The sequence below is a fragment of the Nymphaea colorata genome, chromosome 10 (genome assembly GCF_008831285.2).
Source record: "Nymphaea colorata isolate Beijing-Zhang1983 chromosome 10, ASM883128v2, whole genome shotgun sequence".
NCBI lineage: Eukaryota > Viridiplantae > Streptophyta > Magnoliopsida > Nymphaeales > Nymphaeaceae > Nymphaea > Nymphaea colorata.
Genome location: NC_045147.1, coordinates 9,447,029 through 9,472,877, shown reverse-complemented (window position 1 = coordinate 9,472,877; position 25,849 = coordinate 9,447,029). Strand labels below are relative to the sequence as shown.

The window sequence follows — 25,849 nt, the reverse complement described above, 5'->3', positions numbered from 1 at the left end:
ATCGTGTTTTTCAAATGGATTTCACTTTTAAGTATTTATTTGAAGTGGTACTTAAAACGGATGTCTATGAGGTTCGAATTACGGAATTTTAGAACTAAAATGCTCATTTATGAGGAGATGAAAATTGTATTATTAATAAATGAATTTCGCTTTTAGAATTACAAGCTCGTTGTTGAATCAAAATTTTAAAATTATGATTTTATTATAAGAAATGAAATTATGATTTCAAAATTTTAGGGTTTTTTCAAATTTTCTAAGGTACATGTTATCATGTTTTTAATTCATTAATTTTAGAATTTTAATTTCTTTTTTTGTCAAACACATCACTTTCAATTCTAAATCACAATTCCAGGTATCAAATACAAAAGAAAAGTAAAACAGAATTTTTCATTAATTTTGTTTCAATTATAAATTTAAAATTGATATAAGCTCGCAAAAGTAAGCAGAAAATGGGAATGTCTCTTTTTTCGTGAGCCAGAGGAGACCATTAGAATTTGAGTCACAGCATAGGAAGCCTAAATCGGGCTCACAATTGCTGGACGTACCCGTGCCTAATGACAGCTAGATCACGGGTGGACTCAAACACTGGAGCGAGGAATCCGGATCCGAGCCACCGCCGTGCGGGGTAGGGGAATTAGAGTTGGAAGAGTGGGTAGTGAAATTGTCGGCAGTGGGAGAGGCCGGACGTCAACAAGAAGAAGGAATCATCCTCACGCCTACTAATAAACAAGGCTCTCTTTCCCATCCAAGACGAAGAAGTGTGGGAGTGACGAAGCGAGGGAGAGAGTGGGAGGGCGAAGACAGCCTGCTCATCATTCCAAACGAGAAGAACAACAAACATCTCTCTCTCTCTCCCCCGATCCATCCCTTCGTGTGTGGACTCATGCTAGTGCATATGGTTCTTCAATGCGAGGTGAGGATCTCTCCTTTTTTCTCTCCCAATTCGTTTCATTTAGCATGGCGGCGGGATCGATCTGATCTGGATTCGGGTCTCTAGTAAGGCTATAGTTCAATCAAGTTTCGTTCTAGGTTGTAGTGCGATCCCATTTGTTTTTCCTGATTTTCAGCTACCGAACCGAACGATTTTCTAATAAATCGGGAGCGCTTTTGTCGTCTTTTTTTCATCGGGAGTAAATCTGAGGCAGAAACTGGGAAATTGCGGCTGTTTCTTGTGGAATCGGCAAGGAATTATTACATTCTTTCTTGTCTGTTCCGGATCTGGGGTTTCTCGCTATGGATTCAGGGTTTTGGACATCCAATTCTGCTGTTGTTACTTGCTTTATTCCTGGAACTCTGCGATCCGTGTGAATTTCGTGCTGTTGCATTTGCGTCATGACTGACCACTGCAATTCCTTTCTTTTCTCTGTTTGTTTTCTGCGGGATCCGGTGTTTCTAGGCCATCTTGGATTAAGAAGTCAATGCAGTGGAAATTGAAGTCTCAGCTCGGGGAAATAGCATGAACAAAGAAAGATCTAATGCTGCATTTGCAGGGCGAGTTACCAGATTTCTCCTTTCGGTAGCTTCCTCCAGTTACAACTTGTTATTTGTGATATTGCAGACTGATTAGCTGCATAGCCTAGACTGTCCTCGGGTCTGCTGTATAGAGGCCAGTGTTCACTGGGCTGTTGCATAGCCTGAAGGAAAGATGGCTACGACTACTGTCACCAGGAGGTATGAGAATGGCAACGGCAGCGCTCATGGACCAGGAGATCCGGTATCCTCGATTCTCATGCTGTCTTATTTTGTAAACTTAGATTGATTCAATCTACAGAATTTGCTACATGCTAATTGTTGATAGCCTGCAACAGGAAATAGCATCTGGTAGTTGTCTACTTTTCTTTCTCAGGGGATGATATTTTACTTGATGCTTTAAAAATGAAATCGATCAAGTTCTAGCAGTGTAAAACCTTCTCACATTTGCTTAATGGTATCCATTTTTTTTTTGGCACACAGGAAAGGCATTTAGAGTCAAAGCTCCAAGACTTGGAGCCAGCTACTCCACAGTCGGTAATGAAGATGAGCTTAAGGTGAGGTGGTAGAAATTTCTGAAAAAGTCCACCATCGGATCTTTTATTTTTCTTATTTTACAGCAAAAGTCTACTAGCTGCTTACTGATCGGTTCTGCAATGTTAATGCTTGACCAACAGTAGAGATTGTGCACGTTACATGTTAGCTAAACAGAATAAGTGTGTGCTTGAACATTTTCTTAATCTGCTTGATAGCAGTTTGATATGTTGGCCAATTGATGCTGGTCTAGAACAAAATGGAAATGCTGACTAATAGATAGTGATTGAGACTTAAAGCCATGTGGAGCACTGAGTTCAATGCTGCAATCTACTTTTCTAATTTGTGCTTACTTTCATGTTTTTCTAACTGGCAAGGGTCTTGCAAGGAGAAATATTAACGGTGCTTTCTAGTTTCTACTATGTCTCCCCACATAGGAGCCCTTTGAAATTGTCTATTGGATCCAATCCTTATGGCACATTGACCAATTTTTCTTTAATAATTTGAGGGCATTAAAGCAAACTATGTTATTGTTGGCAATGGAAATATGGTTCTATGACTATCTCAGTTCGATCATAGGTTATGTTTGTCAATGTCACTGGTCAATCTACATGTTAATATACCTTCAAACAAGTTCGAACTTGGACTTAGGAAATAATTGATTTTAGGCCATTGGTTGCGGTCACTATCATGTGCTTTTTAGGTGACAAAGAGAAACAAGCTTGTGCATGTATTTGTGTGCCTGTGTGAATACAAGGTATAGTTTATCATACCATTTAAGCACATCCACCTTCAGTTCAATTGGTTGCCAACCGCACAACTTTTAAAGGCCCAAAATGGGGTTTTAACATGGTCGGTGATTAACTATCTTATTGATCATAGCTTCTATTGTAGCTGCTCTTGGTCAAGCATTGAAAGTAAAACTCAATCATGTCTGAAGTATGGTATGAGCATGATAAGTTCAGTGGAAGAACTGCAATTACCACCTTTATTAATTTTATTTTACTCAAAATTGCCAGCCATTGTGTTATATTTAAACATAAACAATAACACTGCCTTAATGATGATCTTTCCCCTTTTTGTGATGTAATTTCAGGGAACGCAGTAGCAGCATGGAAGATCCAGATGGTACATTGGCAACCGTAGCACAGTGTATTGAGCTACTGCGAAAGAATGCCTCCTCTGCACAAGACAAAGAAAACTCATTGAAGCAATTATTTGATATGATAAGTACTCGTGAAAATGCTTTCAGTGCTGTGGGTTCACACTCGCAAGCAGTTCCAATATTGGTTTCACTTCTTAGATCAGGATCATTAGGAGTAAAAATACAAGCTGCCACTGTCTTAGGATCGCTGTGTAAGGAGGATGAGTTGAGAGTAAAAGTTCTACTTGGTGGTTGCATTCCGCCATTACTTGGCTTACTCAGGTCCGGTACTGTGGAGGGACAAGTTGCAGCTGCCAAAGCTATATATGCAGTTTCTCAGGGCGGAGCAAAGGATCATGTTGGATCAAAGATCTTTTCAACAGAAGGTGTAGTTCCTGTTTTGTGGGAGAAGCTGCAGGTTGAGATGAAAGCTGGCAATCTGGTAGAAAGCCTGCTTACTGGTGCTCTAAGAAACCTGTCGTGCAGTACCGAGGGGTTCTGGTCTGCTACAATTGAAGCAGGAGGAGTGGATATTCTTGTGAAGTTGCTTTCCACCGGGCAGTCAACTACCCAAGCAAATGTATGCTTCCTCCTGGCATGCATGATGATGGAAGAGGCATCTATTTGTGTGAAAGTATTAAAAGCTGAAGCTACTAAGCAACTTCTCAAATTACTAGGTCCTGGAAATGAAGCATCCGTAAGAGCTGAGGCAGCAGGAGCACTGAAAGCTCTCTCTGCCCAATGCAAAGAGTCAAGAAGAGAAATAGCTGGTTGTAATGGCATTCCTTCTTTAATAAATGCAACAATTGCACCTTCCAAGGAATTTATGCAAGGAGAGTCTGCACAGGCATTGCAGGAAAATGCAATGTGTGCTTTGGCAAATATATCCGGTGGCTTATCATCTGTAATATCAAGTCTTGGTGAAAGCCTCGAGTCTTGCACTTCATCTGCACAAATTGCAGACACAATGGGTGCATTAGCATCAGCTCTTATGATATATGATAGCAAAGCAGAATCTATCAGGCCGTCAGATCCAGTGATTATTGAGCAAGTGTTGCTTAAGCAATTTAAACCTCGGCTGCCTTTTCTTGTGCGAGAACGAACAATAGAAGCATTGGCAAGCTTGTATGGGAATTCAACATTATCGAAGAAATTGACCAGTTCAGATGCAAAAAGATTGCTCGTTGGTTTAATAACCATGGCTGTTGATGATGTCCAGGATGAGTTGATAAGGTCCCTATTGACACTTTGCAATAGTGAAGGCAGTCTATGGCGTGCTCTGCAAGGCCGCGAAGGTGTGCAACTGTTAATTTCTCTTCTTGGATTATCATCAGAACAGCAGCAGGAATGTGCAGTGGCACTGCTTTGCCTTTTGTCAAATGAAAATGATCAAAGTAAGTGGGCCATCACAGCAGCTGGAGGTATACCTCCACTTGTGCAGATTCTTGAAATAGGATCTGCAAAAGCCAAGGAAGATTCAGCAATAATTCTTGGGAATCTCTGCAATCACAGTGAAGACATCCGTGCTTGTGTTGAAAGTGCTGATGCAGTTCCTGCTTTACTGTGGCTGTTGAAAAATGGAAGTTATAATGGAAAGGAGATTGCTGCAAAAACTTTAAAACATCTTATACATAAGTCTGACACGGGAACAATTAGTCAGCTAACAGCTATGCTTACCAGTGATTTGCCCGAATCAAAGATTCATGTCCTGGATGCACTTTGTAGTCTTCTTTCAGTTGCTCCTTTGAATGACATATTGCATGAGGGGAGTGCTGCTAGTGATTCAATTGAGACAATCATAAATATCTTGAGTTCTACCAAAGAAGAAACTCAAGCTAAGGCAGCATCAGTTCTTGCTTCTCTGTTTGATTGCAGAAAGGACCTACGAGAAAGTAGTGTTGCTGTCAAGGCACTTTGGTCCATCATGAAACTGCTTAGTGTGGACTCTGAACAAATCTTGATTGAGTCGGCACGTTGCCTTGCTGCAATTTTTCGGTCAATAAAGCAAAACAGAGAAGTGGCTTCTGTTTCTAGAGATGCACTTGATCCTTTAGTTGCACTTGCTAGCTCATCTGTTCTTGAAGTTGCAGAACAAGCAACCAGGGCTCTTTCTAATCTCCTCCTCGACAGTGGCATTTCGGAGCAGGCTAGTGCTGGTGATATAATTGCACGCACCACAAGAGTTCTGCGTGATGCTACCATTGATGGAAGGACACATGCTGCTGCTGCTATTGTCCATCTTCTTGAATGTCACCCCTTCAGTGATGATTTGGCTGACATTGTACACCGTGCTGGGACTGTACTTGCTCTAGTTTCTCTACTTGAATCTGCTGACATTGGTTCTGCTGCTACATCAGAGTCACTTCATGCTCTTGCTTTATTAACAAAGGGAAAAACTGCACGCAGCAAACCAGCATGGACTGTTCTTGCGGACTTTCCGAATGCCATAAGCCCTCTAGTTTTGTGTCTGGCTGAAGGGACACCTAATTTACAGGAAAAAGCTATAGAAATCTTATGCAGGCTTTGCAGAGATCAGCCCATTTTCCTAGGTAACAAAATTGCTTGTACTTCTGGCTGCGTTGCATCCATTGCAAAGCGTGTAATTAGTTCGACGAACATTGACATTAAAGTAGGTGGGACCGCACTTCTTATTTGTGCTGCAGAAGAAAACCTTCAACTTGTCCTGGAGGTCCTTAATGAATCAAATCTGTGCACAAGTCTTATTCAGTCACTTGTTCAAATGTTTAGTTTGGGATGCTTGAGTTCATCATCAGGTCATGATGAACGTGAAGCAGCTTATTGGTTAAGCATATATTGTAAGGATAGAATTCAAAATGGAAATGAAGCAGAAGCAAAAGTTGTGATTCTAGGCGGCGCTGCACCCATATGGTTACTTTCTGTACTTGCATGTCATGACAGCAAAAGTAAATCAGCCATGTTGGAAGCTGGAGCTGTGGAAGTACTTACTGACAGAATCTCCCAGCATTTACTCCAGGTTATACAGGTACAGAGTGCAACACACAGGCGCCTATGATTTCAACAGCTTGAGTACTCAATATTTTTGATGAAAGTTCAAGAAAAGATAGTTTGTTGTCTTAGTTTTTATTCGAATTTTTTTTCTCCATTCTCCATCCTCCATCCTCCTGTTCATGCATTTATATCATATCCTTTCTGATTTTACTTTAAAAAAAAATACAAAATCATCTTGTTGATCATGTTGGTGTAACCTTTATTTACAGGCTGACGATAACGAAGATCAAATTACATGGGTATGTGCTCTGCTGCTTGCAATTCTTTTTCAAGATAGAGATATCATACGAGCAAATGCCACTAGCCAGTCTATCCCTGTGTTAGCAAGTCTGGTAAGGTCAGAGGATTCGACAAATAGATACTTTGCAGCTCAAGCACTAGCCAGTCTTGTTTGCAATGGTAGCAGAGGGACCTTACTTGCAGTTGCCAATTCAGGTGCAGCTGGTGGCCTGATATCATTAATTGGTTCAGCTGATGCTGATATTTCAGCAGTGTTGGCACTTTCTGAGAGGTTTTCACTGGTGCGCTATCCAGATCAGGTTGCTCTAGAGCGGCTTTTCAGAGTTGATGATATAAGAAATGGTGCAACTTCTCGGAAAGCAATACCATCACTTGTTGACCTGCTAAAACCAATCCCAGACAGGCCTAATGCACCTTTCCTAGCACTTGGTCTTTTGACTCAACTGGCAAAAGATACCCCTGCAAACAAGTTGGTGATGGTAGAAGCTGGGGCAATAGAGGCATTAACGAAGTATCTTTCCCTTGGTCCACAAGATGCAACAGAAGAAGCTGCAACCGAGCTTTTGGGGATTTTATTCAGTAACCCTGAAATAAGGAGACATGATGCAGTGTTTGGGGCTGTGAATCAGCTTGTAGCTGTTTTACATCTTGGTGCAAGAGCTTCTAGGTATAGTGCTGCCAGAGCCTTGGAGAGCCTTTTTACAGCAGACCATATCAGAAATGGAGAAACCGCCCGACAGGCAGTGCAGCCACTTGTTGAGATTCTCAATACTGGTTCAGAAAAGGAGCAACATGCTGCAATTGCTGCATTAGTGAGGCTTTTGCATGAAAGTCCTTCCAGAGCTTTAGCTGTAGCAGATGTTGAAATGAATGCTGTCGATGTTCTTTGTCGCATTCTTTCCTCAAATTGTTCGATGGAACTGAAGGGAGATGCTGCAGAGCTATGCTGTGTCCTTTTTGGCAATACGAGAATTCGATCAACACTGGCTGCAGCTCGTTGCGTGGAACCTATGGTGTCTCTTCTTCTTGCTGAGTTTAACCCTGCTCAGCATGCAGTGGTCAGAGCTTTAGATAAGCTGCTGGATGATGAGCAATTAGCAGAACTTATTGCTGCTCATGGGGCTGTCATTCCTCTTGTTGGTCTTTTGTTTGATAACAATTACACACTGCATGAAGCTGTGACAAAAGCACTTGTCAAGTTAGGAAAGGACAGGCCTGCGTGTAAAATAGACATGGTGAAAGCTGGTGTGATTGAAAATGTGCTTGATATCCTTCCAGAAGCACCCGAGTTCCTGTGTGCTCTTTTTGCAGAACTTTTTCGGATACTGACAAACAATGCAAGCATTGCAAAGGGATCTTCTGCTGCAAAGGTAGTGGAGCCCCTCTTCTTGTTACTGTCACGGCCAGAGTTTAGTCCTGAGGGGCAACATAGTGCCTTGCAAGTTCTTGTAAATATTTTAGAGCATCCTCAGTGTCGTGCTGATCATAAGCTAACACCTCACCAATCAATCGAACCAATCATTGCATTGCTATTAGGTTCAACTTCCCAGGTGGTACAACAGCTGGCAGCTGAGCTACTTTCACACTTGTTGTTGGAGGAGCATCTGCAGAAGGATGGCATAACACAACAAGCAGTTGGTCCTCTTATTCAAGTTCTTGGTTCTGGGATGCCTATTTTGCAGCAAAGGGCTATGAAGGCACTTGCAAACATTGCTTTGACTTGGCCAAATGCAATTGCGAAGGAAGGTGGAGTAAGTGAGCTATCAAAACTTATATTGCAGGCAGACCCTCCACTACCACATGCCTTATGGGAATCTGCTGCATCTGTCTTGTCTTGTATTTTGCAATTTAGTTCTGAATTTTACCTGGAAGTACCAGTTGCTGTTCTAGTAAGGATGCTCCGCTCTGGTACAGAAACAACTGTTGTTGGTGCACTAAACGCTTTACTAGTGTTGGAAAGTGATGATGCAACCAGCTCGGAAGCAATGGCAGAAAGTGGTGCCATCGAAGCACTTTTGGAACTTCTTAAGTCCCATCAGTGCGAAGAAACAGCAGCTAGATTATTGGAGTCCTTGTTGAACAATGTGAAGATAAGAGAATCAAAAGCTGCCAAATCTGCAATTTCTCCCTTATCGCAGTACCTGAATGAACCTCAATCTCAAGTTCAACAAGCAAAGCTGTTAGTAGCACTTGCACTTGGTGACCTTTTCCAGAATGAGGCTCTTGCCCGTTCAACAGATGCTGTTTCAGCATGTCGCGCACTGGTGAACCTGATCGAAGAACAACCTACAGAAGAAATGAAAGTCGTAGCAATTTGTGCTTTGCAAAATCTTGTGATGTACAGTCGCTCAAATAAAAGGGCTGTTGCTGAAGCAGGTGGGATTCAAATTGTGATTGACATCGTTAGTTCAAGTGAACCAGAGACGTCAGTGCAAGCTGCAACATTTGTGAAACTTCTCTTTTCAAATAATACAATTCAAGAATATGCTTCTAGTGAAGTTGTTAGATCTTTAACTGGTAAGCTTTCCTGGTTCTCCTTGTTTGTCCTTCTGCTGCTATTCCTATATGTTCGGTTTTACATGTGACTGTAAGAATTCATGATGGGTGGGTACCGAAGAAAGAAAAGTTAAAAGATACATGAAATCGACTAAGGTCCACCTCAGCCTCAATTGGATTCTGTCTTGGTTTCTTTGTAGTATTTATATTTTCCCCAGGGTTCTTGCCTGTCTATATATTTGATGAAAATTAGGTGGGTTAACATGTTGGTGATACTACAGGAATGGCTGATGGTGAACAATGTGGGCTGCCCTATGGTACTGATGAAAAGCACCTCTAGCTAGCTAAATAGTGAGGGATTGGGTCCTGGCTGTAAGGAACTATCCCTTATTGGGGAGCCTATTCTTTGAGCCAGTGTCACAGATATTGCAAGATTGTAAAAAATCTCATGATATTTACGAGAAAATCAAATAAAACAAGAAGATAAAAAAATCATGAGATTTTGAAAATTTTGCCAAAAATGAAAATCTTGTAATTTTATCACGATTTTCCAGAGATTTTAATATTTTTAATTTTCTGATTTTTTAAAGGTTTTCTATGATTTTTATTATTTTTAAAAATTGTCAATATTGTCCTAAGATTTACTCGAGAAGAGCTTCGCCAAAAAAATACCCGAGAAAAACCTCGCCGAGATTTTCCGTTAATGATATTTGTGACAAGCTTTGAACCAATTTGATTCTCTCATGCAACACGTGTTTGTCTGCGCGCACGTATGTACATATGCATACATATGTATGATTAATGTCCAAGTGCATATGGTTATATTTCACTATGTTTGGTGCTATCCAGTGTTTCTCCTCTGGCATTTGTTTCCTATATATACACACACACACAAAAGGTTTAGGTACCCAAGCAGAGAATTCTATATTCCATTTTTTTTGGGTGTTATATCCAGTGTTTGCACTCTGAATCTTTTTTTTGCTTCTTTTGTTATTGTTCATAGTTGCTATAGAGAAGGATCTTTGGGCAACTGGGACTGTAAGCGAGGAGTACTTGAAAGCCCTTAATGCATTATTCAGCAACTTTCCGCGTCTGAGAGCAACAGAGCCTGCTACTCTAAGCATCCCTCATTTGGTGACAGCCCTTAAAACAGGCACTGAAGCAACACAGGAAGCAGCACTGGATTCACTTTTTCTCCTTAGACAAGCCTGGTCTGCCTGCCCTGCAGAAGTCTCTAAAGCTCAGGCTGTTGCTGCGGCAGAAGCAATTCCTTTGCTTCAATACCTAATTCAGTCTGGTCCCCCTCGTTTCCAGGAGAAAGCTGAACTCCTTTTGCAGTGTTTACCTGGCACACTAACGGTAATCATCAAACGTGGGAATAACTTGAGGCAGTCAGTTGGGAACCCAAGCGTCTATTGCAAGCTGACACTTGGAAGTACTCCTCCTAGGCAAACAAAGGTGAGATCAACATAATCAAAAGTTTCAAGTGAAATTAGTGAATAACATGCGTGCGTGCTTTCTGGAATAACTTTTTGATCAACAAATTTTCATTCTGGCAATTTGAAAAGTTTCTGATCCAAGCCAGACAGACTACCAGAGTATAGGGATGGTAAATCTATTACTCTCTGGTGCTTGGAGGTGGTACCTCCAACAAGAAGTTAGCAAGACCAATCACAAACCTTTCTTTTGCTGTATCATACAATCAAAACAATTGTTGCTTTATCTTCCAGCGGGATCACCTTTGACTTATTAACCATGTTCAATACATCATGTGAAAATTACATATTTCCTTTAGGATCCTGCCTCCTTTTTATGTGGTAGCTGTAGGTAAAACTCTCCACCTATTTGCCGAGGTTCTGCATGTACTTGATGTATTAGTTTTCCTATGTATTAGCTAATACTGCACTAGCAGCAAATCTTGCTTTCTGTTGCTAGGAGAATTGGAGATTTGTCTGAGCATTCTTAAAAAAAAATCTTCCTAAATGTTTCACTTCAAATTTTGCAGGTTTGTGTCCTGTCATCATACTATGAGTTAACCTCTGGCTTCCATTTCTAGGAAAACATGAAACTTAGCAGCAACCTCTCCTAGTCATATTAGTCGTAATAATCTTAATGAGCAACCTTAAGGGCACCTTTAGGTGCCCAGACATATTAGGCATTCCAGACAATCAACAGGGGCCCTAGTGTGCTGTATCATTTAGATTAGCTATGGTCAAATGGGACAACAGGTCCCGTGGAGAACATAATTTCACTCAAGCAGGGAAATCTTCATTCATGAAAACCAAGCCATCGGAACTAGTCAGTGAAACAGCAGAAAAAGAGTCATGTTGGAAATACATTTTGGCCAGAATACATTTAGTAAAAGACATTTTCAGCTTGTAAATTGATTCTGATTCCATAAACATTTTCATTCTCTAATGCTGCCATTAGATTTGTTTCCTGGGACAACCAGCTGTCCCTCTTCTTCTTAGCTATGAGTAATTCTTATCTGTTTCGATTGATGCAGATTGTATCTACTGGTCCCACACCAGAGTGGGATGAAGGCTTTGCTTGGGCATTTGACAGTCCTCCAAAGGGACAGAAACTCCACATCTCATGCAAGAATAAGAGCAAAATTGGAAAGGTGATATTTCTGGTTTTCAATTTCTCAGAAAACTGACGGAAACCATTTGCATCATTTGCTAAAACATAGTCATGATTTGACAGAGCTCATTTGGAAAGGTCACCATCCAGATCGACCGGGTTGTTATGCTTGGAGCAGTCGCAGGGGAGTACACCCTACTACCCCAAAGCAAGAGTGGTCCAAACAGGAACCTGGAGATTGAATTCCAGTGGTCTAACAAATAAAGAGTAAGCAAGTTGTGTACTATAGTGTAGAGGAAAGAAAATGGGAGAGGCAGGAGGGCGAAGAGGAGGAAGTCGATGTGATGGTGGTTTTGTCAGTCCAGTATTTCTCCAGAGGTGGTGCATCCGTTCGATGCTTGGTGTGCCATCACATACATTTAGGTAAGGCCTTTCATCTGTTGCGTCCTAAGAACGAGCTCCTTCACATGATCCCTCCATCAGTTATTATCCATTTATTCTTTATTCATTGTTGTTGTTCGTGTTGTGTTCTACAACCGTAAGTCTAGCTTGTTTGCTGTCCTATATTACTGGTATATTAATGTATTTTTCTTGTCCATTTGGCGTATATCCCCCACCCCATCTTCCAATTAAAGGTAGAAAGGAAGACTGATGTATTTTAAGATTTCTGCAAAAATTTGGTAAGCTTGAATGGTGACTGGTCAGGTTTACGTTTGCGAGAACTTCAGGCAGCCAGTTAGTTCTGTTGCCGGAAGGTGTATGTGTAGTGTGCATGTGTTTGTGTGTTAAAACGGAGGGAAGGCTAAAGGTGTTGAAGGATGTTGGACCTGAAGGGATTGGCAGAAGTTCGTTTGGCATTAATGACACTCACAAAGTACCAATTTGAAAAAAAATTCACTCAGCACAGTGTTTTTTCTGTGCATCAAACTAGGCCTAAATGATCTAATATTTTGGTGTAGATTCATTGAGTGTGCTTTCTACAAACCGCCTCAAAGATGATGCTCGATGGCCAGTCATAGTATCTCCTCTCTAGCTGCCAAAGTGAGGTGCTCCTTTGGGGTTTGAGTTGTGGTGGTCAGGTCACTTGGGGTCATAGAATGTAAACTACCAACGAGACTTTTTGCTTGTTGGTTGGTATACCAGATTGGTACTTTTTGACAAGCCTGTGAGAGGTGGCACGTGTGGTTCGTAAAGGGTCTTACAAGTAGGGGCGAACTAAATTGTATGAGTAGGGATGAACAACGAGTCCAGCTACTTGAGCTTGACTCGTTAAAGATTGGTACTTTTTGACAAGCCTGTGAGAGGTGGCACGTGTGGTTCGTAAAGGGTCTTGTACAAGTAGGGGTGAACTAAATTGTATGAGTAGGGGTGAACAACGAGTTGAGCTACTTGAGCTTGACTCGTTAAAGCTCGGTTCGTGAACGAGTTTGAGTGAGTCATTTGTTTAACGAGTTGAACTTTAGTTTACGAGTCGATTAGTTTAAATAATCGAGTTGAGTTCGAGCTCAACACATAACTACCAAGTCGAGTTTGAGCTTTAATCGAGTTTGTTCAACACTAATAAAGTCGATATATTGAAATGAGTTTGTCAAGCCTTAATCAAATCAAGTTCGAGCTCAACACATAATTATGAGAATTCTATTCAAATGAGTTTATCGAGTTTTAATCGAGTCGAGTTCGAGCTCAACATGTAACATGTAACGATGAACATTAATTCTATTCAAACGAGTTTGTCGAGTCTTAATCGAGTCGAGCTCGAGCTCAACACGTAACTGCAATGTCGAGCTCGAGCTGCTTCAGTCGAGCTATTCTCGAGCCGAGTCGAGCTCAAGGTTTCATTAGTCGAGCAAGGCTCAAGCTGACTGAACTTGGGTCGACTCCACTGGTGTTCACCCCTATGCGTGAGACACCAGGTCATCTGAACCTCAATTGCCCGATTGGACATTGACGAGCGGTTGTCTCACTGCTTGAGAAAAGTTCATGACCTTCATTTGCCTCGTTCATCAAATAACAGAAGAAAGAAGCAGCAGACTCACAATTGTGCAAATTATGCCCGGTCACAAAGTAAAAGTTTCGATGGTTGGAAGAGTGTTTAGGACAAGGTTTTTACAAGACAAAAACGTTAAATAAGTTTGATTATATAGGATACCTTTGCCACATGCGTCTCCTGTCTGCCTACACATTCTAGAGAAGGACAGACTGGGGATGGGAGTTTTTCACATGAATTTTTTAAAAATGTGTGCAATTTCATAACAAATGAACGCTCAAGTATAATAATTTTCATTTGAATGCCATTTAACCCTGGCTGTGATTTTAATATTCATTCAGAAGTTGGGTGTGCTCCATCTTGTAGTCTATTTCTTAAGCAAATATTCTCCAATCTCCCACAAGATTGCCCAAAAATGGAGGAGAAATGATGAACAGGATGAATTCCACATACGATTGATAAAAACAGCATGATAATTGAAACGTATGGGTTTTTTTTTTCCCTTTGCATTTCTAGTGAAACTTTAAGCAGGTTGGCTGAATTGTCTTGCTCTGCTACTGTGCTTCGTGTCATGACAACAATTAATCTAAGCAATGTTGAAAGCATCAGTTTCAGAACAGTATCGTTCTTCTAAATGATCTTGGACATGGGCTAAAACCCAGTATCGTTCTTCTAAATGATCTTGGACATGGGCCAATGGGTTTTAGCCCGTGTGTGTATATATATATATATATATATACGAGGCACAGATTTCTATTAATTTATTCACAGGACGCTTTCAAGTAATTCTATCCAATGTGAACCTGCTAAGGAAACCAAAATTTCAAAACATGTCTTAAATAAGCAGTGAACATTTTTAATCCCAAATCCAGAGAGTGTAAGAGTGAAATTATGTTGTAAACCTGCCTACAGTGCATTATTAAGCAGGCTAACAACTTGTTTTGAATAAGAACTACTGCCTAAAGTGCATTAATCGGCTAACAACTTATTTCTAATAAGAAAAACTGTCAGCTTATTTATCAAAGGTGACTCCCACTCGGTAGTGGAGCTACAGTGCGGTTGGTGTGGGCCCCACACACACACTGGCCTTCGAAAATCCCAGTGAAGTGAAGATAAAACTGGGTTTCAATCTCATGAAATGCCCACATTAGACCCGAGTTGATGATTTAAAGTGCCCCACAGGGCTCTGCCTTTTCCACTAGTCTCACTATTGGATCCGCGGGACTGCTAGGAAGAGCTGACATAGAAGCTTTGGGGAGTTTGGCTAGGGTTTTTGTTGGAGAGATGAGTGCCTCCCCATCCGAAGGGAAGTGCCAGCATTGGTGGTGGCGCACAAGTAGCAAATGACGAGGGGAGGGGTTACACCTTCTTCTCTTAATGTCCTGATGGGGGAAGAAGGGGGCTTATCCAGAGAATGGCAATGGGTCCAGAGGTGGAGGTTGGAATTGGAGGTAAATGTTATAGATGTTTTTCCCAAAAAAAGAATGCTTAAGAAGACAATAACCAGCTCAAAACAACTGTTAATGCTGTCACAAATGCTTTCAAACTTCAAGCATGCATATATCAAATAATTACGCAGCTAATGCAACCTTTAGCATCAATAAAACAATCCAAATAAGCTGATTTCATACAAGGGATTTCACAAAACTGCTGAAAATAAAAAATAACTTGGCTGTTAGCAAAAGATTGTGTTCCCAACACCAATATTGCAGCAATATGTGTTAAAAATATACTAGATAATGCAGAAAATAGGAGACATCAATTTACATGGAAAACCACCAATAATAGGGTAAAAAACCACGGGCAAGAGAGATATATATATTTCAAAGAGGCAATACAACCACATCAATATGTGTTGTTCTTCTTGTAGAGAATAACATAAATCATTCTCAAGAATGAATGCATAAGAAAACCACAAGAAAAGAAATCACCGTATGTTTTTTTTTCCTTTGTTTTCTTCACTTTCTCTCTCTACACTTGCACCCACACGGCTGCACAAACCCACAACCTTGCTCTTTTTCCTTTTTTTCTTCTTGCCTACCTCCTCTCATTCTCTTCTTTGCCTTCTTTTTCCTCTTCTCCTTGCTTTGTGTGAGCCATGAGGGAAGAGCCCTCTTTTCTTTTTCCCAAAAGAAAACCACGAGAGAGAGAGAGAGAGACGTGAGATGGGGTTAGGGCACCATCGGGTGCCCTCTCCCTCTTTTTTTCACATGGGTCGGGTCCTCACTTGAAGCAGGACCCAATCCAACAAACTTCTCCTCCAGCCTCAAGAGAGGGATCATACCTGCAAAATGAACAAAAATTAATACACTGTCCTAAAGGCAGTCATCCCAACTAGGTCTCTATACTTGTCATGCTTCTCTTTAGGTAGAGACTTCGTCATCATATCTGTAGGATTCTGTATCTTCTCTAACTAAATCAGTTTTTTGCTCAAGCACATCACGAACCCAATGATATCTGACATCAATGTGCTTGGTCCTTGAATGAAATGCTGAATTATTTGTCAAATGTATAACACTTTTGCTATCACAATGCAACACATAAGTCTTCTGATGAAGACTTATATCAAAACTCTTCTCTTTATCTGTCTCTATAGTGGAAAAAGCAACACACTTCTGCAATCTGGACTGCCATGATACTGCTCTCATTACAAAAGTAAAAACATAACCATAAAGATACTTTTTAGAGTTCAAGTCACCTGCCATTTTCGTATCAACAAATCCTTGTATCTTTGGATTAGATTTACCCAAACACAAACAGTAATTGGAAGTATGTAAGATACCTTAAGATCCACTTCATTGTTGCCCAATGCTCTTTGCCTAGATTTGATAAGAACTTGCTCACTAAACCAACTGTATAAGCCATGTTTAGGCTTGTGCAAACCATAACATACATGAGACTCCCTACTGCAGAGGCATATGGTATATTCTCCTAGTAGGAATTGATCTATAAGCCATGTTGGGTTATGGAAAGAGCAGATCTTTTCGATGTGGCCTGTTGGGTTATGGGAGGAGCATATCTTTTCGATGCGGCTTCCCTCATCGGTGTTCGCCTAATAGGAATTGATCAATCACTCACAAGATGGAAAGAGTCGGGTACGCGAGGTTGCTGATTGAACTTCCACTTGATTTTGCTCCTATCAGCGACATTGAGCAGGAGGTTGAGGGCTCGATAGGAGCTCAAGTGATCAAATATGAATATAAGCTCGGATATTGCAGTCACTATGACTCCACCAGCCACTTCTCAGAATCGTGTTATCTATTGAAAAAGAAACCAACCCATAAGCCCAATAGCAAGGACGATAACTCCTGGTCACAAGTCCAGGTTACTGAACATCGTAGCTGCCTATCGAAATCACCAAGGAAATGGACAAGGAGTCCAATCGCTTCAGAGCTGGATGAAGAATTTGATAAGGAGGAGACTAAGAATGAGCCCCAAGGAACTCGAGGTAATAATGCGAATTTTCTCGTGCCGAGTGATGACAAGGAAGAGCCAGTCGTTAAAGCCCATTTACTTACGCTGCTTAACATTAGCAGACACAGCAAAGATTTAACTAGTAAAGGGATCGAGTAAAGCACAATGACCACCAGAATTCTTCGAAATCAGCTAAGAGAGGCCCCTTCGTTGTAATTGATGAAGGTCCCCCTTCTCCTCTAAATGAGTAAATGTGGAGATGTAAGAGGACGAGATGGGATCTCCTAAAGAACATTTGATACTTAAATCTTTTCATAGCGGTGGCAAGTAAGAGTGGCTAGAAACTACGATCTAAAGACATAAAGCGTGGACTTAAAAACAAAGAGGTGAACTCCTTTAAAAAAGAGCAGGAATGGTTGGAGTCAGAAAGTTATGAAAGAGATCTAAAGCTTTATCAAGCCGCGATGGACAAAGATTGTAGCTTAGGTTACAGGCTGACCCCTTGTTAATGGAGCAGGTGGATGACCCAGACGACATAGACTTTCCTACTACTGATCAGTTGCAGGTGATGAAGGTTGAAGGCGAGGGCAAGAAAAACTGGCCCGTGCTAGAGGATGCTGTCCATTGGTTCTCACATCCTTGTTTTCATCTTACACAACAACAAAGAAGTTTATTTACGACCTCTTTTGTGGCCAACAATAAAAAAAGATATTGCCAAAAAATAATTGTTGGCAATAGCCGACCTGGTAGCAATTCCTATGGATAGCCCTTTCCATAGGTCTTGTGCCCAAAAATTATTGGGGATGGCGTGAGCCATTGCCAACAAGTTTCTGGCCATGACAGATCTTATTAGCAATTGTCAAACCGTGGTGAATAATAAGCTTGACATAAATCCAATATACATAGATATTATTACCACAATGGTCATTTCAACATGCCTTATATATATATATATATTCAAACACAATTCAAGAGTAAGTTTTTCACAAAAATGAAATTTCATTACAAAAAAGTTACAGTAATGTGTTCAGGCATACACAAAATTTATACAAAAAGAAAAAAAATCTATATACATCTATAGGTTGGGCCTGTTGATCCAGTAGTATTATTCTTTTCCTCTTGCATTATCATGTTTATGCCCATCAGCACTGTGCACCACAGTTTACTGAAAATTATCCAAGAGAAAACAACCTTTATGACCCTATAAGAAAAAAAATATTATAGGATAACACTTATAAAGAAAAGGTAGAAACCTATGCAATGCATTTCTAAAACCACAAGTCATATGCAAAATGAAAAATAGGAATAAATCAAAAGAAAAATAAAAGAAACCTGCACTTTTTCATACTCCATAGTGCATTTCAATATCTAGTCTAAAAATATTAATTTGTGCCCCTGAGAGCTTTCTCATCTCTACCATTACACTACTACCCTTTCCGAAAGGCATCTTGACTAATGGGATGGTAGAAGAAGCCGAGCGGCCACATCTTTTTCGCTAGCATCAGGAACAAATCTTACAATCCTATATTGTAGATGAAGAACCGCACCTTAAGCAACAACAATTCTATCCATTCGGTGCTGCAAACAGGTCAACTTAACGACAATGTTGAAGCAGATGGCTTACAGTTTGTAGTTCTAAACATCTAGATATTGTATAAGGCTGTTCACAAGCATCATTATGAATTGGTCGATATGCTGCAATATGGAGCTTTTTTAAATATAATGTCAGCTAGTATCATTTTGTTAATAGATTGATGCAATGATGAATATTGATAGATTGAATAAAAAAGATGATGACTATTCTAACTCTTTCAATACTATGAGCACACTTGGCACATAAGTAAAACTCAAACAAAGCAATTATGCTTTGAAAAATCAGAACATCAAGGTGGCAGGACTCATCTAAAGTTTTAACTTAACTTGACCCGTTCCAACATTCAGAACATCGTGACCTGTAAAACAGAAATAAGCTTATTTAAAAGAAACAATTCACATGTGGGAACAATAACTATCACCTTGAGAAATTGGCACACATATCCTACTCTTTTTAAGATTGCAAAGTTTACTAATGTCTAAGCAAAGTTTTGCAGTAATCCACATGTTCTCTTGTTGACCGCACCTTCTACAAAAAGTTTTTCAAAGTCTTCCTATCTTCCACCACTACCACAAAAGAAGATAAGGTAGTTAGCATGGTAGAAAATTTTTGCCCAAAGAAATAGAGAAATCTATTAGTACTTAGTAGTAACTGCAGGACCTTTGTTTTTACAATGATTCTCATTAGAGAGGAAAAAATTATGATATTTGAACATACAAATGAAAAAGTTGTATCTTACTTCTCTATTAATATGGGATAATTGTAAACTCTTAGGCACAAGTGCAACTTATTTTGGCAAATCAAGTTTCTAGGAAACATTTTCTAAAATATATAGGCTTCAAATTTATTCCTAAAAAAATTGCAGCGATCACATAATTGTGAACTGCCTCTTTGCACTTCTCTTCATAAAAAAACTGCAGTATGAGGTTCTCTATTAAGTACATAAAAACTAGACTCACCAAAAGTTCAAACTTCGGAACTGTCCCCCTTCACACTTATACCATCCAAAAGTAGAAAAGGACAAGAATAAACATACACAATCTTGCCCCTGCAGGCCCCCATGAATGGTCACACTTTAGAAAACAAACCAAAGATCAACACCACAAAAGAGTGTACACAGAAGCACATCAGGAGAAAATGGGGCAAGAATTTTTGGAAAATTCAATAGGAGGAGATTTAAACGAGCCAAAAGGAGCATTTGAATTAATTGAATTACACATTTAGGAATAGGCCTTAGACATCATACAACATTCAGGAATGAAACTCTAATTCTGCACAATGTTATAATGGCTGATGGCTTGTGCACCGAATTAGGGTTTTGTATATAACATGAGAAGAACCGAGAAGGATGAGGAGAAGAGGTAGAGAAATATTGAAAGATTGACAGATGTAGAGTGGTTTGATAGATTGAGCGGAAGAAAAAAAGGAGATGAACTCGAACAACAAATCGAGAGAGAGAGAGAGAGAGAGAGGGTTTGCCTATGTTACAGAGCTCTCGGTGGCCCTGTTCTGCACAACGTGAATGAGCACTTCAAGGGGACTAAGCAGGGAGAGAGAGTGTTCGGCAAAACCTTTTGAAGATTAAATGGCACAAATAAAAATTCAACTAAAAAAAGTACTTAAAAGCAAACAGGATGCACATTCACGTTGTGGATTTATTCTAAGCTCACAAAAGTTCATGACTAAACATGAAAATCTTGCATCAGTCACTCCCAGGGTCGCCCAGACAAGCTTATCTCTGTGTGTTTAAATAGTAATACTCATGCATGTGCATACTTGTCTGCAGCAATCCAGCCTAAAAGGCAGTGAGGGACACATCAAAACTGAAAATCAAAGCAAAAAAACAATTATTCACTCTTAATAGAATCAGTCCCATTACAGAACTTGATCACCAACAGCTCAGTAGAATATGAATACAATCACACAATACAGATGAATTTTGCAACACAAAAACACCCGATCTAGTAAAGAAGCAATACGCTCTTGATTAAAACCATATAACCACAAAGACGAAGAAGAAAAAGTAAACGATGAAAGAGCTAAATGCCATGGACCCGCAATGCTAATCCTCCTGAACCGATTGTCATCTCACACAGCCATCTCCAGTCTCCAAGCACAAGGGCTGAACACGAAGAAGAAGGATTGGAAGGCTTAGAAAACATTGTGATCCTGGTCGACGGTGCTAGAGCCTTCGACTTCATCGAACCAAATAACAAAGGGCACGAATGTTACTTCTCAAACAAAAAAGATGTGCCAAGCGAAAAAGAGGTGCAAATGAAACTCATATGCAACGGTTGTTGCCATAAGCAACAGTCGTAGCGGATAAGCTGAATTCGGTAGTGTTAATGGTTGTCATAAGCTGGAATGTCTACGGCTTAGCTAACAGAAGCTCCCAATAGGAGTTGCTTACGATGCTTAAGCCCAATGTTGTGATCCTAGTGGACACGACAAAATTGAATAGGGAAATGATGAGGATGTTTGCCTTGGAGAAGTCAAACTGGAGAATGGATTCTAACATTGACAGAGAAGGTCTATGGGCCCATATCTTGATCTTCTAGAACTCAAAAGAAGTAGAATTGGTGGACATGGGGGTGTCTCACTATTAGACAAACTGCAGATTCAAAGTTCACGGAGAAAACAGGCCGGTGGACGTGGTTGGGGTTTATCTTGACCGCGATTTTTGGTGTAGAGCTTGGTCTTTTCTTTTGCTGAGTGCTTCTTTCAAGGGCAAGCAAGTCCCATCCGTGTGCCCTACTGATTTTAATTATGTCCTTTGTAGTACAGAGAAAACCAGAAGAGTACCAACGTCTAAAGCTTGTCAGTTGTTTGCGGAATTTGTTTATGAAAGTTATCTCTTGGAGATTGTTGATCCTATACCCTTTTCTCTTGGTTGAACAATCGAGTGGGGTAAGAGAACGTCATGAGCAGAATTGATCGAAGTTTTGTCAATAGTGCGTGGCCCAACAGTTCTAGCAGTTGCCTCTCAACAAATTTTCTCTTGCACTATATTAGACAACAGTGCGTTGCCTTCCGATCAAAGCTATGGAGACCTCTCTGGCGGGCAAGTATTTATTCCGGCTCTACAGTTGTTAACTTATGGATGGGGGCTGTCTGAGACCTGTTAGGGCGACTTGGAAAGTCTCCACTTTGGGCTATCTAAAGATTCACCTCTTCAACAAGCTGAAATATATTGGCGAAACATGAGTGGATGGTCCTAAATCAATTGTAGGGGGTTAGTAAGTCAAATTGAAGTAGCCAAGTGGATAATTCAGTGCTACGAAGAATAGGAGATGGGCAACACAATGGTGGCGGGCAACATAAGCTTCTTCTAACGGAGGAGGATTACTGGTGCCAAAATCATACACCAAGTAGCTTCAGAGAGGTGATCCCAATACCAATTTTTTTCATGATTTGGTGATTGGAAAGAGAGCTACGAAGAAATTGAAGATTGGGCATGATGATCATGTTTTTGAGGACCACTGCCAAATACTAGAGGCTTGCACCTTTTTCTTTGAAGATCTCTTGGGTGTAGAAAGTTTCTCTTCACTTATTTTTGAAGCTCTTTGAGCTGTGGTGATTCCAGAGGATAGTCAAACTCTATTCGTGCTAGTATCAGATGGGTTTCTAAATATGTTTTTATGGCATTGTTGGGGCATCATTTGTGATGATGGTTCTGCCACCATCAGATCCCTTTCTACATGCAGATTAGTGCCAAAAGCCAACTGTACTCACTCACCTTGTGAGTGTTCCCAAGGTCTTCAATAATTTAAAAATTCAAAATTTCGGACCTCTTTATCTTTATCTACGCAATAGCATGTTCAAATTCTTCACATAAGTACTGTCCTCTGTAGGATTACCTCGAAGAACCAACATGCTTCCTTCTTACCCAAAAACTAAATGATTGCCGTCCACCCGGTTCCGCAAGCAAAGGCCCAAAGCCTTCTCATGCTCTTGGACATCACGCCTGCCCAGCGTAGGGCAGCCAATGCTTGGACAGGCCACGAAACTTTGGTCGTGCTCTTGCTGGCCGCATTGGCCGGACCAAACCCAGCCACTCTAGCCTACCCTAGCCAGGTATAGTGGCTGAGCCTGGCCTGGCCATCTCGTCTGTAATAGGGCTAATAGGTGTGGCCCTGCCATGGATGGCCAATGTGGCCGAACCCGGTCTGACCTGGACAACCTGGCTCGACTTGGCCTGGTCATGTTGATCTGGTCCTGCCCGGCCATCCTAGCTGAGCCATGACTTACTACTCTGGCTGCACTCGGCCTGGCTTTCCTAGCCGAGGCTGGCGCAGCCAACATAGCTGAGCCAGGTCCGGCCTTGCCAGCTGTTAACACCTCATTTTTCTCCACCTAAATGTGAGTGGCAATTTTGAGATTTTGCAAAACATTTCAGGTAAACTTTGAAGCAATGCACTTTGATGCCTAGTTGAACCAATCATTGCGCAAAGCCTAGGAATCAATAGCACTCAGCTCTAAACCAACTTAGAACTTTGAATTGCAAATCAAATATCCTACTAAATTTGAAATAAGGTTTCAAATTCAAGTTCAATTAGAGCTAAGATAGAGCTCTAAGTCAATTTGGACCAGGGCTAAGGATGTAAGTCTAAAATTCAATTCACAATGTCGATTTAACATCCTAATCCAAGCTAAGTTAAAAATTTAACCTAGTAGATTTCCCCAAAACAAGAATTATGGATTAAATGTCCATGACAATCACAAAAACCTTAATTGAAGGTTATCTCAAGTCACTTTACACAATTCAGAGTGTGTGATCACATGATCCAACTCAAACAAGTAAAAAGAACTTGAATTACTGAGCAATTGAATTGCACTCAGTAAAAAATCAATCAACTTGATGCAAACTCGCTAGAAAGGGTGTTCAAAACTAGATTCAAACTAGAATTAGATAAAATCTAGGTTCTAGAATGAAAATAATCTGATAGGAGTCTAGTCAAAGTCACAATGGACTTTGACTAAATATAAACTCACGTACCCCATTGCGTATGGCCTAGGTAAATCCCATAAAATTCAAATTTCGAAGAGAATTTAATTCTCTTGCCATGTCATTCAATCTGAGAATTTCCAAGAAAGAAATGGGCATTCTCCTTAGTAGGATTAGACTCCAACTAAGAAGACAAGTGGAGAGAATTTAAAATTAATTCTCTTTTCCAAAATTAGTTTCATTAAAAAATGAAGCCAATTCAATCAGGGAGAGCCCATTTGGGCATGTCTTTCTCTCTCTTCTTTTTAGAATTATTTTAACTGATTCTAATTAGAAAGCAATGTGGGTGTTCTCTTCTTTTATTTCAAATCCTTTTGAAATAATTTTTGTTTTGGGAAAATCATTTTAACTGATTCTAATAAGGGAGAGCCCATTTGGGGGCATAATTCTCTTAATTTTAGAACCATTTTGAATGATTTTAACAAAGATCAAAACCAACTTAAAGTTGGTATGTGTTTGAAGCGCAGCCCCCTTTAGGCACAGCCCTTTTCCCAAACAATTTTGGAAAAATTCCAAGCCAGCTTATGTGAAGCTGGAACTTCTTCAATTAAAAAGAGGGAATTGAATTAGAGCAGACCATTTGGGCGTGCTCCATTTCTCCTCTTTTCAAAATAGGTTAATGATTTCAAATTAAAAACCATTTTAGCTTAGTTAAAAAGGTTCTCTTTTCAAAACACCATTAAAGAGCAGTCCATTTAGCCATGCTCTTCTTTTCTTTTCAAATCTTTTTTTTTTTTGAAAAGATTTCAAACTTAAACGTAGATCAGCTTAGTTAAGTCTGATCTCAGTTGAAAAACAGACTAAGAAGCAGCCATGTGGGTGTTCTCTTCTTTTATTTCAAATCCCTTTGAAAAAGATATCAAATTTTTAAAAAACAGATAAGCTTAGTTAAAGCTGATCCATTTCCAAAACCGAATTGAAGAACTGCCTCTAAAAGGTGTGCTCCTTCTTCTTTTGAAAAAGCTCTAAATTAAGAAATTAAATGCCAACTTAATTGAGTTAGCTGCTGAAAAGAAAAAAAAAGAAGAGGATGATCCATCTTATGATGAATCATTGATTGAAAGGAGGCACAGCCCAGCTGCACGCAGCCTCCCCCCTTCCTCTTTTGGTCGAGAGAAATGATTTCAAATCATTCTCTCAACCAATTTGCTTGGTTCCCAAACTGAAAGGACTAAGTCCCCAAGAAGAGCATCAACGCTCTTGCCTCTCAAGTCCTATAAATTCTAAATCCTAGGCAAAGGGAAGGGGCTGGAATCTTCAGATGTTTGCAACAGCAACCGTCTATCGCAGCATCCTTGGACATGGCCCCAGCTGCTGCTCCTTCAACCATCATCAATTAGCTACCGCAACTCCGGCCAGTGACTTCAGTTGAACTCCCGTAACTTGGATCAAGGCCTAGAGTTTTTGGACGTCCCCTTTGCCAAGCATCTTCCACAGTTCTCCGTTGCTACTCCAGCAACCTGCTCCAGTTGCTGCTGTTCCACCAGTCAATGTCTTCAGCCATGCTCCTCAACATGCATCAAGCAGGAACCAAGCCTAGCTTCCTCGGTCCAATGACTGAGCCAACTGTGCCTTCAAAGTACATCACCAGGTTATTCCTCTCCAACCTACGCACCACTAGCCTACATCTATTTTCACAAACACAGCTTCAATCAGCTACATCAACAATAGATGCAAGTCCAATATGCATCATCACTCAATCTGCTGTTCCAAGTTCTTCTTCAGATCTCCTCATTGTTGACCATGCAAAGTTTTGCAATCTTGCACATCATGACCGCTCATATGCATGAATATAACATATCAAATATTAACTTGTCAACATATTCTCATTGCGGGAATTCATGAGAGATAGGAGTGATACGAGACCTGACCGTTCCAACCACCTTTAATAAGCACAATCAGATCAATGATTATATTAAGTATTTAAGGTTCCAAAATGTGATTGTCGTGAAACCTAAAGGCAAAGGGGAGTCCTGGATTTTGAAATGAAGATTTTTTAAAAAACCAAACGGATCATCAAAAATTGAAAAGCAAGATCTGAAAATTCTTGAATCAAGTAACATAGTTCATGATCTGCATCATTAGACCATGCAATGGGTGATTCCTAGATCTAATATGAATGCATGCAAAACTAGATTCAATGCATAATGGAGATCTGGTCACTAAGTTTAGGGCATGGATTTAGGTAGATCTTGATTCGAAGTTTAAATCATATTCATTGATTAAACATGATCCAAACATCCATTAGTTCATCCACATACAGGATTTCGACTAAGGGTCATTCTAATAGGGCCTTGGGTTCAAACCCATAACTGAGAGTTGATCCAGTTCATAAATGATTCTTGATTCAAA

The 25,849-nt window shown here is 40.3% G+C and overlaps 1 protein-coding gene across 2 annotated transcripts; it reads left to right on the top strand.

Annotated features, from left to right (window-relative positions):
- Positions 1–669: 669 nt before the first annotated feature.
- LOC116262858 (protein CELLULOSE SYNTHASE INTERACTIVE 1) lies at positions 670–12,095 on the top strand. Of its 2 annotated transcripts, none has more exons than XM_031642385.2 (8): positions 670–913; positions 1,559–1,714; positions 1,954–2,027; positions 3,101–6,152; positions 6,388–8,935; positions 9,918–10,372; positions 11,421–11,537; positions 11,621–12,095. In XM_031642385.2, exons 2-8 carry the CDS (start codon positions 1,646–1,648, stop codon positions 11,759–11,761), a joined length of 6,456 nt encoding a protein of 2,151 aa, XP_031498245.1. In that variant the 5' UTR covers positions 670–913; positions 1,559–1,645; the 3' UTR covers positions 11,762–12,095. The 2 variants fall into 2 exon arrangements, with proteins under 2 accessions (XP_031498245.1, XP_031498244.1); XM_031642384.2 differs by having other exon boundaries at positions 1,397–1,714.
- The last annotated feature ends 13,754 nt before the right edge of the window (positions 12,096–25,849 follow it).

What these genes read in the sequence shown, in the direction of transcription:
- LOC116262858 (XM_031642385.2), top strand. Translation starts at nt 1,646, where the DNA reads ATGGCTACGACTACTGTCACCAGGAGGTATGAGAATGGCAACGGCAGC. An exon ending in CTCATGGACCAGGAGATCCG is followed by an intron (nt 1,715 to 1,953) that starts GTATCCTCGATT and finishes TTTGGCACACAG; the next exon opens with GAAAGGCATTTAGAGTCAAA. An exon ending in CTCCTCCTAGGCAAACAAAG is followed by an intron (nt 10,373 to 11,420) that starts GTGAGATCAACA and finishes CGATTGATGCAG; the next exon opens with ATTGTATCTACTGGTCCCAC.